General features: G+C 46.7%; 1 protein-coding gene across 7 annotated transcripts in view; it reads right to left on the bottom strand.

The window, feature by feature from the left end:
• Positions 1 to 12500, bottom strand: part of LOC139757588 (thyrotropin-releasing hormone receptor-like) — an 833567-nt gene that overhangs the window by 65112 nt on the left and 755955 nt on the right. For all 7 annotated transcript variants that reach the window (XM_071678214.1, XM_071678215.1, XM_071678216.1 and 4 more), the window contains one exon: positions 11145 to 11816. In XM_071678214.1, the coding sequence (XP_071534315.1) occupies positions 11145 to 11649 (505 nt within the window). In that variant the 5' untranslated portion in view covers positions 11650 to 11816. The remainder of the gene's footprint in view (positions 1 to 11144; positions 11817 to 12500) is intronic.

Genomic DNA, 12500 nt, shown 5'->3' with positions numbered 1-12500 from the left:
TCTACGATCTACCATAACGAGGGAGGGAGGGAGGGAAGGAGGGAGGGAAGGAGGGAAGGAAAGAGGGAGGGAGGGAGGGAGGGAGGGAAGGAGGAAAGGAGGGAGGGAGGGAGGGATCAAAACTCGTAGTGGACTTACCACTCGTCTCCATTGACAGTGGAAGTCTTCCCTAATAGACATGTCATCAAGTCCACAAATGAAGTTTTCCCTAATAGACATGTCATTAAGTCGACAAATGAAGGCTATTTTTCCTCCCCCAGCCTTTCACTTGTCTTCCCTAAACCAATAGGAGTGTGAAACATCAGAAGAAACTTTTGGGTAAGTGAAGGTGAGTGTGAGAGGTGTGTGTGTGTGTGTGTGTGTGTGTGTGTGTGGGGAGGGGCGTGATGGGTCAAAGGACTGGGGGGTGATGGGTGAGAAATGAGGGGGAGAGTAAAGGGAGGGGGGTGTGATGGGGAAGGGTGGTATGGGGTCAGAGGATGGGGATAAGTAGAGAGGAAGTGAGTGGTGATGGGTGAGAAATGAGAGGGGGGAAATGGGTGGGTGGTTATGGATCAAATGGGGAAAGGGAGAGGAAGAGGAAGAGGAGGAGGAGGAGGGGAAGAAGGGGAAGAAGGGGAGTGTGTGTGTGTGTGTGTGTGTGTCTATGTGTGAAATGGTTCCCCATCTCGCTGGCATCATAGGGAAATGTGAGACTCATTGAGCCCTTCCATATCCTCCCCACACACACACACACACTCCCCCTTTCCCCATCCCATCCCATCCCATCCTGGGGGATACGTGGGACCAGCGATCCCAAACGTTCAAGTCCAGACCAGACCCCCTTCTTCTCCACCTCCTCCTCCACCTCTGGTGGATCAGGACGTACACCACGTCTTGGTGGCAGGACGTGTTCCTACCTGTGGTGGATGACCCCACCCATCTCATGTGGACTACCTGTGGCAGGAGGCGCTCCTTCCTTCCTAGGGTGGATTGCGCCCTCTCATGTGGACTACCTGCAAGAGGTCCTCCTTCCTTCCTGGGGTGGATTGCGCCCTCTCATGTGGACTACCTGCAGGAGGCGGTGCGCTCCTTCCTTCCTTCCTGGGGTGGATTGCGCCCTCTCATGTGGACTACCGCAGGAAGCGCTCCTTCCTTCCTTCCTGGGGTGGATTGCGCCCTCTCATGTGGACTACCTGCAGGAGGCGCTCCTTCCTTCCTGGGGTGGATTGCGCCCTCTCATGTGGACTACCCATGGCAGGAGGCGCCCTTACCGTCCTCCTTCTTCGGGTGGGTGCTCCTTCCTTCCTCCTCCCTGGGGTGGATCATCGCCCTCCCTCTCATGTGGACCACCTCAAGGTGGCTCCTCCTACCTTCCTGGGGGTGGATCACACATCCTCTTCATGTGGATCACTGGCTTCCAGCAATCTTTCCAATCACTCTTCAGGATGGAGACTTGCGACCTCACCAGACCAGACTGTCGTGTTCTCAAGAGACCAGACTGTCGTGTTCTCAAGAGACCAGACTGTCGTGTTCTCAAGAGACCAGACTGTCGTGTTCTCAAGAGACCAGACTGTCGTGTTCTCAAGAGACCAGACTGTCGTGTTCTCAAGAGACCAGACTGTCGTGTTCTCAAGAGACCAGACTGTCGTGTTCTCAAGAGACCAGACTGTCGTGTTCTCAAGAGACCAGACTGTCGTGTTCTCAAGAGACCAGACTGTCGTGTTCTCAAGAGACCAGACTGTCGTGTTCTCAAGAGACCAGACTGTCGTGTTCTCAAGAGACCAGACTGTCGTGCTCTCAGAGACTGAACCACAAACGAATGGACAGCAGTTGGGTCCAATTTACTTCCCTGATGGCGTGCTGTTTGCCCATTGGACGCCCTGGTTTCACTACCCAGCGCCACAGCGAGGGAATGTGGTCCACAGCGAGGGAATCGGGTGGTGGTGATTGGCTCGAGTCGCCGCTCTGGTTCCAATCGCCCCCTTCCCCACCTTAAGCTGGGTTTTCAGCAAATACACACGCCCTTCAAGACGTTGCAACTTTTCTTTAAACTACCTGAAGACCAGTTGTAGTTCTTCACCATGATGGACCGAGGAGCGAAAGGAAGGGTACGACTCTTGGACGCGAGGGATATGAACCTCCGACCTGACCTTTGAACGAGTCAAATCAGGTCAGAGGTTAAACCATCAAGCCCAAACGCCTCATCTTTAAACTTAGGGTTCTAAAGATCACACTAAAAGGTGTAATTATGGAACACTTTGATCCTCGTATCATTTCAGTATCGGATTATTCGGTTGGTGCTGGAAAGGTTTGGACATATGGAGAGGATGAGTGAGGAGAGGTTGACAAAGAGAGAGACTACGTACAAGTTGGAATTGGGAAGGGAACAAGGAGGTGGAAGGACGATTTTACCTTGAAAAGAAGGTCCTTAAGGGCACTGCATTAATGATATAATCAATTCCATTATCAACCTAACGTATAATGCCATAATTAACATCATTATCATAATGACGGTTTCCAAAGTCATTTTTCTTGTCATCATCACTCCAGCTATGGCTAATATTTCCACAAATTTCCCGATCATTAGTGGCTGTAACTCTTAGCGTTCCTGACCATGACGCAATCACGGGCCTACGCCGTCCAGGGGTCGAGCGTGGCATAGGTTCGAATCCCAGTTGTGCGGCAGTCGGCCCACAGTCAACCCAGCTGTTCATCCACCCCAAAGGGCCTTGGTCGATAAAATGGGTACCTGGCTCAGCTATATATATATATATATATATATATATATATATATATATATATATATACATATATATATATATATATATATATATATATATATATATATATATATATATATATATATATATCGTTAATGGGATGGCCTTGATTAACGATTCAGCCTCCCATGTACATCTCGGTTAATATAAATTTCCATAGCTTTTACGGGACATTTACACACCCTTCTATATATATATTTTTTTTTCCCCTTCCATTTTCTAAATTAATTCCGAAAGTTTGACATTAATCATTCGAGCGATAATCTAATTAACATATTTTATTTTTCCCTTCTCGAGCGAAGCTATTCGTGGCTGTACTGAGCGCGACGGTACGACGCCGAGGTGCGACGGTACGACGCCGAGGCGCGACGGTACGACGCCGAGGCGCGACGGTACGACGCCGAAGCACGACGGTGCGACGCCGAGGCGCGACGGTACGACGCCGAGGTGCGACGGTGCGACGCCGAGGCGCGACGGTACGACGTCGAGGCGCGACGGTACGACGCCGAAGCGCGACGGTACGACGCCGAAGCGCGACGGTACGACGCCGAGGCACGACGGTACGACGCCGAGGCGCGACGGTACGACGCCGAAGCACGACGGTGCGACGCCGAGGCGCGACGGTACGACGCCGAGGCGCGACGGGTCGTACCGTCGTGCTCAAGGGGTCGTACCATCGTGCTCAAGGGTCAGTACCATCGTGCTCAAAGGATCGTACCGTCGTGCTCAAAGGATCGTACCGTCGTGCACAAGGGTCGTATCCTCGCTGGTCAATAATCTCTGCACAACATTACCTCACTACGTCTGCGCCATCACTACGAAAACCACACGATCAATATTACTGTGGCGATCAATGTCGCCGAACACAGACATCTTATTTGGCCGATGGTGAAGCGATTTTCACCGATGCGAAAAGGAACAAAAAAAAAAAAGAAAAAAGTAATAGTAAAGTAATAGTAATAGTAATAGTAAAGTAATAGTAATAGTAAAGTAATAGTAATAGCAAAGTAATAGTAATAAGTAATAGTAATAGTAAAGTAATAGTAAAGTAATAGTAATAAGTAATAGTAATAGTAAAGTAATAGTAAAGTAATAGTAATAGTAAAGTAATAGTAAGAGTAAAGTAATAGTAATAGCAAATTAATAGTAATAGTAAAGTAATAGTAATAGTGAAGTAATAGCAATAGTAAAGTAATAGTAAAGTAATAGTAATAGTAAAGTAATAGTAATAAGTAATAGTAATAGTAAAGTAATAGTAAAGTAATAGTAATAGTAAAGTAATAGTAAAGTAATAGTAATAAGTAATAGTAATAGTAAAGTAATAGTAAAGTAATAGTAATAGTAAAGTAATAGTAAGAGTAAAGTAATAGTAATAGCAAATTAATAGTAATAGTAAAGTAATAGTAATAGTGAAGTAATAGCAATAGTAAAGTAATAGTAAAGTAATAGTAATAGTAAAGTAATAGTAATTAAGTAATAGTAAATAGTAAAGTTAATAGTAATAGCATAGTAAATAGTAATAAGTAATAGTAATAGTAAAGAATAGTAATAGCAAAGTAATAGTAATAAGTAATAGTAAAGTAAAGTAATAGTAAAGGTCAAAGTAATAGTAAAGTAATAGTAAAGTAATAGTAATAGCAAAGTAATAGTAATAAGTAATAGTAATAGTAAAGTAATAGTAATAGCAAAGTAATAGTAATAAGTAATAGTAAAGTAATAGTAATAGCAAAGTAATAGTAATAAGTAATAGTAATAGTAAAGTAATAGTAATAGCAAAGTAATAGTAATAAGTAATAGTAATAGTAAAGTAATAGTAATAGCAAAGTAATAGTAATAAGTAATAGTAATAGTAAAGTAATAGTAATAGCAAAGTAATAGTAATAAGTAATAGTAATAGTAAAGTAATAGTAATAGCAAAGTAATAGTAATAAGTAATAGTAATAGTAAAGTAATAGTAAAGTAATAGTAATAGTAAAGTAATAGTAAGAGTAATATATACCCTCAATATAAGGCTGGTGCTTTACCATTAGTATAAGGCTCGCGCTACCTCATCAGTTTATATAAGACCCCTGTGACCTCTTCGGTATAAGGCTCCTGTGACCTCTGTGGTATAAGGCTCCTGTGACCTCTCCGGTATAAGGCTCCTGTGACCTCTCCGGTATAAGGCTCCAATGACCTCTACGGTATAAGGCTCCTGTGACCTCTCCGGTATAAGGCTCCTGTGACCTCTCCGGTATAAGGCTCCAATGACCTCTACGGTATAAGGCTCCTGTGACCTCTCCGGTATAAGGCTCCTGTGACCTCTACGGTATAAGGCTCCAATGACCTCTACGGTATAAGGCTCCTATTACCTCTTCGGTATAAGGCTCCTATTACCTCTTCGGTATAAGGCTCCAATGACCTCTTCGGTATAAGGCTCCTGTGACCTCTCCGGTATAAGGCTCCTGTGACCTCTCCGGTATAAGGCTCCTATTACCTCTTCGGTATAAGGCTCCTATTACCTCTTCGGTATAAGGCACCTATTACCTCTTCGGTATAAGGCTCCAATGACCTCTTCGGTATAAGGCTCCTGTGACCTCTGTGGTATAAGGCTCCAATGACCTCCGCGGTATAAGGCTCCAATGACCTCTGTGGTATAAGGCTCCAATGACCTCTCCGGTATAAGGCTCCTGTGACCTCTCCGGTATAAGGCCACCTATAATACCTCTCCGGTATAAGGCCACCTATAATACCTCTCCGGTATAAGGCCAACTATAATACCTCTCCAGTATAAGGCCACCTATAATACCTCTCCGGTATAAGGCCACCTATAATACCTCTCCAGTATAAGGCCACCTATAATACCTCTCCAGTATAAGGCCACCTATAATACCTCTCCAGTATAAGGCCACCTATAATACCTCTCCGGTATAAGGCTACCTATAATACCTCTACAGTATAAGGCCACCTATAATACCTCTCCAGTATAAGGCCACCTATAATACCTCTCCGGTATAAGGCTACCTATAATACCTCTCCAGTATAAGGCCACCTATAATACCTCTCCAGTATAAGGCCACCTATAATACCTCTCCGGTATAAGGCCACCTATAATACCTCTACAGTATAAGGCCACCTATAATACCTCTACAGTATAAGGCCACCTATAATACCTCTCCGGTATAAGGCTACCTATAATACCTCTACAGTATAAGGCCACCTATAATACCTCTCCGGTATAAGGCCACCTATAATACCTCTCCAGTATAAGGCCACCTATAATACCTCTCCAGTATAAGGCCACCTATAATACCTCTCCGGTATAAGGCCACCTATAATACCTCTCCGGTATAAGGCCACCTATAATACCTCTGAGATAGGGACGGTACCTGGCAAATTGTAATTTCAGGCCATCACTACACCTTAACAACCCCAGGCGAAAAAGATGAAGTGGCAGGAAAAAGGTGTGGAAATTGCGTTCGGTCGGTGTGTATACTGGCGTGTTTACATACGACATTCTCCACCTATATAGACGCACATAAGACATATTCCTATACATACACACACCTACATACACGACATTCTCCACGTATATAGACGCACATAAGCCATATTCCCACACACACACACACACACACACACCTACATAAACATACACGACATTCTCCACGTATATAGACGCACATAAGACATATTCCTATACATACACACACCTACATAAACATACATGACATTCCCCACGTATATAGACGCACATAAGCCATATTCCTATACATACACACACCTACATAAACATACATGACATTCCCCACATATATAGACGCACACAAGACATATTCCCACACACACACACACACACAAGCACCTGTATACATACACGCACATACACCCGGGTACATGATACACACAAGGTTGAGAGACGGTGTAGCGAGAGTGGGGAAACAGATCTCTCTCTCTCTCTCTCTCTCTCTCTCTCTCTCTCTCTCTCTCTCTCTCTCTCTCTCTCTCTCTCGTGTTAAAGAAAGTGGCAGGTGTCTGGTCTGGTGCCTCATTACGTCACTCACCTGTTGTTCCCACGACCCTGTGTGTGTGTGTGTGTGTGTGTACCTCTCACATCTACGGTACGTACCGGTGGTACACAGTAGTACCACGGTGGCAACATGAACGACGGTACGTGTACCGTCTCTCACGGTACGAGGCAAGGTGGTGTGGCTGGTGTACCGTGTGGCCTCCCCAGGTACAGACACGGTCGTGGACAGCGGTCGTACCGCGCACCGTTTTCTTTGCCAGGGTCCACCACACCGTTTTCTTTGTCTGGGTCCACCACACCGTTTTCTTCTTTGTCAGGGTCCACCACACCGTTTTCTTCTTTGTCTGGGTCCACCACACCGTTTTCTTCTTTGTCAGGGTCCACCACACCGTTTTCTTCTTTGTCAGGGTCCACCACACCGTTTTCTTCTTTGTCTGGGTCCACCACACCGTTTTCTTCTTTGTCTGGGTCCACCACACCGTTTTCTTCTTTGTCAGGGTCCACCACACCGTTTTCTTCTTTGTCAGGGTCCACCACACCGTTTTCTTCTTTGTCAGGGTCCACCACACCGTTTTCTTCTTTGTCAGGGTCCACCACACCGTTTTCTTCTTTGTCAGGGTCCACCACACCGTTTTCTTCTTTGTCAGGGTCCATCACACCGTTTTCTTCTTTGTCAGGGTCCACCACACCGTTTTCTTCTTTGCCAGGGTCCACCATACCGTTTTCTCCACCACCACTCCACTTCCCAGAGTCGTGGACGACTCTCATGGTTCTCCCAGCCCGAGAGAAAATGTCGTATGGTCTAAACATCTGTCGTGTGACGTATGAGTTCCGCCCATCACCTTCTGGTATTCTCCCACACACACACACAGGGAGGTAAACATTGTGGTATAGACAACCATGGCCCTACATACACACACACACATACACACACACACACACACATACACACACACACACACCTCTCCGTGGTATATCCCCCACTGGCAGCTTCACATACCTTGGTTCAGCCCACTGACTGCACGTCGCCCCCTGTATATCACTCTGCTCTAATTCATTCCATCCCCTTTTTTTAGAGGTAGACATTGTGGTATAGACAACCATGGCCCTACACACACACACCTCTCCGTGGTATATCCCCCAACTGCCAGCTTCACATGCCTTGGTTCAGCCCATTGACAGCACGTCGCCCCCTGTATATCACCCTGCTCCAATTCATTCTATCCCCTTCTGATGAATTAGTCGCGCTATCGTACCTAATGATGGCGATAATGACTATCATTATGATGATTCAGCCCAGTGAGAGCACGTCGCCCCCTGTATATCACTCTGCTCCAATTCATTCTATCCCCTTCTGATTAACCAGTCGCGCTGCCGTATCTAATGATGACGATAATGACTGTCATTATAGTGATGATTATGATAATCCTATGATCTTCGTCAGTACACCGGGACCCCATCTCGTGGTGGGCAATTATGTCTGGCAGGCCTGAAGGAGGCGTGGGGGTGGGTCTCTTTGAGGCGTGGGAGGCGTGGGGGGTTGTCTCCTCCCGCGCGGGTGTTGTCGTCCCTCGGCAGGAGATGACTAACTACGTGTTGACGACGCCGAAGGAGGAGCCGCCCTTCCCGGAGGTCGTCTTGGCCGTGTGTGTGATGTGTGGGGCGGGCGGGCGGGCGGGCGTGGCTGACGAGTGTGTGGGAGGAAGAGAAGGAAGAGAAGGCAGCTGGAACAGAGATGTAAAAACAGAAGAGAGAGTGATAGGAAGATGATGAAGAGCTGGTAAGACGAAGGAGATGGGAGAAATAAGGGCCCCATCCATTCCCTCACCCAGCAGTAGCTGGAAAATACACACGTACGAAGGCGAGACCAATGATGGCATGGATGGATGAAGAAATGGGGGAGAGGGGTCAAGAAATGGGGGGGGAGAGGGGGTAAAGAAATGAGGGGGAGAGGGGATAAATAAATGGGGCGGAGAGGGGGAGGTAAAATGAACGCGTATAGAGGAGCGAAAGGCGTCTAGGCGAACGTAAGTAAGTAGTGAAACAAGTCGTTGAAACACTTCCCAATTGCCCCTCAAAGTCCCTCTTCCTTTATGCCCCACACAACCCAGAGACGAAACTGCACTCACTCTTAGCACGAAACCAGTCACGAATGCGCACACACACACACACACACACACACACACACACACACACACACGCATGGACGCACAACTCTTAACGGCTTAGTTCATGAGTGAGCCATTGACTTTAAGCCCAATATCAACTTTCCATGTAGTCAATACTATTGACTTTAATTGTGCGCTCGAAAGCTACGCGTTCTGCCGCCCACCGCCATGCGACTTACAGACGCGACTGCGCATTTCCGACCACAATCATCAAAGAAGAGGAGGAGGAAGAGGAGGAGGAAGAAGAGGAGCAGGAGGAGGAAAAGGAGGTGGAGGAAGAAGAGAAGGAGGAAGGAAGAGGAGGAGGAAGAGAAGAAGGAGAAGAAGAAGAGAAGGAGGAAGAGGAGGAGGAGAAAGAAAAGAAGGAGGAAGAGAAGGAGGAAGAAGAGGAGGAAGAAGAGGAGGAGGGGGAAGAGAAGGAGGAGAAAGAGAAGGAGGAGAAAGAAAAGAAGGAGCAAGAGAAGGAGGAGGAGGAAGAGAAGGAGGAGGAAGAGGAGGAAGAGGCGGAGTAGGAAGAAGAAGGAGAGGGCTATGTGATCGGAGGTCAGTGGCGTTGAATTCTGTCAGCCAATAGGCGGACAGACGATCATCACAGCCGAAGAGGGTTTGACCCATCCGCCTTAAAATGGAAGTCTTCGTGTTGAATGACCGCTCTCCAAGCTACACCTCAGAAGCTGTGGTCGCTTACGTAAGCGATCAGGGACTGAGCGTTGCCAAGTCGCTCCAACCCTCTGGGTCAAGACAGCTCTGGACTAACTTAAGCCCAGCCACAGCTCGCACGCCACACATACAATATGCATATATATATAAATATATAAACATGGGGGAGCGGGCAGAGCCGGCCTCGGGTACTTCAGAGAGAGAGAGAGAGAGAGAGAGAGAGAGAGAGAGAGAGAGAGAGAGAGAGAGAGAGAGAGAGAGAGAGAGAGAGAGAGAGAGAGAGAGAGAGAGAGAGAGAGAGAGAGAGAGAGCCTTCCAAGTTTTAACAGTGTGAAAGGAGAAGGGAAACTCCATGATATTAGATCAAACTTAGTGGGATGTATTCTAGGGATGGGCGCCCAAACGCCTGCTTAGGTTAGGTTACGTAAACAGGTATCTATCTATCTATCTATCTAATATATATATATATATATATATATATATATATATATATATATATATATATATGCGCGTGATCAAGATATTCCTATAAGTCCACGGGAAAAACTTATCGTGTTTCATTTTCCCCGTGAACTCCTTGGAATATAATATATATATATATATATATATATATATATATATATATATATATATTTTTTTTTTTTTCATACTATTCGCTATTTCCCGCGATAGCGAGGTAGCGTTAAGAACAGAGGACTGGGCCTTTGAGGGAATATCCTCACCTGGCCCTCTTCTCTGTTCCTTCTTTTGGAAAATTAAAAAAAAAAAAAACGAGAGGGGAGATAGGCGGTGTGTATGTACTGAATGGTGTATACTCTGTGTGTGTGTTTGTGTGGATGCCTTACTCCACACGTGTGGGGATGGGGGTGTGTGGTGAAGCAACATTCACCACATAAAGTACCTTCAGTTCTTGATAGCCAAGAAGAGCCACATCAGTCCTCCCTTATCCACAACCAGGAGACACGCACAATAGACACCCCCCCAAGTACGAAGAGGAACCATTAAGGTTTGAAGTACCTATATAAACTCCATCCATATACGACTCCACTCGTCACCCAAAAAGGCCAATGGTAACGAGGCTGTTAGGTCGCTCGGTAGTTTTACAGTCCATACTGATGGATGATTGAGGGGTTGATACGATGGATGATTGAGGGGTTGAAATGATGGATGACTGAAGGGTTGAACTGATGGATGACTGAGGGTTGAAATGATGGATGATCGAGGGGTTGAACTGATGGATGATCGAGGGGTTGAAGTGATGGATGATTGAGGGGTTGAAATGAGGGATGACTGAGGGGTTGACCAGATGGATGACTGAAGGGGTTGACCTTATGGATGACTGAAGGGGTTGAACTGTGTGACAAGGACGAGTCACGGACATTTCAACATCCTCGAAATGGTGACTGCCCAACTGCAATGGGCCATTAAGACCAGAAGCTGCATATGGACAACCCGCATTTACATAAGACAATCACTAGGAAACAGTGGCAAGAGGAAGAGGAGGAGAAGAAGAGGAAGAGGAGGAGGAAGTGGCGGTGTACTTACTGGAGGCGTCGGTGAGCCAGAGGGCGTAGCGGAAGTAGTGCCAGTAGAACCAGTGGTGTGGTCGACTCATCCCAGGGTGGTGGCGGATCGAGAGCGAGAAAATGAACACCAGGTACAGGAGGTCGGAGATGGCCAAGGCTGTGAGGTAGTTGTTGGTCGAGGAGCGCATCTGCCGGCGGGTGAGGACCACGATGGTCACGGCGTTGCCCATCACGCCCACGGCCAACACCAAGGGCACCAGCACCCGCTGCACCACGTACCGCGAGCCGGCGAGGAAGGCGGCGTACCCACTGTCTTCGCCTGGGTCCCGCCCGGTTTCGGGGTCGTCCAGGTCGGTGAGGTTGAAGTACCGGGTGGCGTTCTCTACCTCGTCGAGGGACAGGGGGGTTGTAGACGGGTCGTAGGTGGGCGTGGTGATGGGCGGCGGGTCTATGGATGTCATGGAAGGCGTGAGGGTGGATAGGGCGACGGCTATGAGAGGCGCCGTCGAAGTGATGTTCAACATGATGAAGGTGGAGATGGTTACAACACGGTCTGCTCTGAGGTCGACCCGTCCTGGGTGCTGACACAGACACTCATCCTCCCTCGACTCGTCGTCCTAATCATTTTTCGGGCCACGCGGGTCAAAGGTCAAAGGCCATCGATGGGCTGGACCAGCTGGTTGGTATATACCTGGAATAAAAGGGAAAACAGATCGTTAGAGACAAACTAAAAAACTCATACTTAAAAAAAAAACGTGTAAATTAACACAATTTCAATCATGTGGGCAAGAAGGGGAAGTGTTTACAAATCTGGAAACACTTCCCCTTCTTGTCCACATTATGAGTTTATAATACGCTTGTTGTCACACTCGAACGCACCCGATCTACACTCGGGTACTCACTTGTTTACCAAATGGCGTCCTAGCTACGTCTCTTCATTGTATATCACCTGACTGTTATAATTTTTCTCTTGTGTCTCCCCTGATGATGTGATTATGACACGAAAGTGCACTTGGGAACTTATCGTGTTTCATTTCCCCGTGGACTAATAGGAATACATAATGTGCGTTCATATATATATATATATATATATATATATATATATATATATATATATATATATATATATATATATAGAGTGTTCGCTTATGTCGTGTGTGTGAGAATGTGTGTTTTCAGATACCTCATCAGTAGAGGTGAAATTGCACACACTTTCATCACCGAAGGCTAGCTAGCCTGCATCAATCACAGCTGTACCATCCACTCAAAACATTCACCTCTGAAACACACGCTATAGATCGCTCACTGCTCCGTTGATGATGGTCGACTCTCACATCATACCTAAACCTAACTTCAGGTGGACGTGGTACCGCTG

This window comes from Panulirus ornatus, chromosome 27 (assembly GCF_036320965.1).
Source record: "Panulirus ornatus isolate Po-2019 chromosome 27, ASM3632096v1, whole genome shotgun sequence".
Lineage (NCBI taxonomy): Eukaryota > Metazoa > Arthropoda > Malacostraca > Decapoda > Palinuridae > Panulirus > Panulirus ornatus.
The sequence above is the reverse complement of the archived record's forward strand: the minus strand, read 5'-3'. Positions and strand labels throughout refer to the sequence as shown.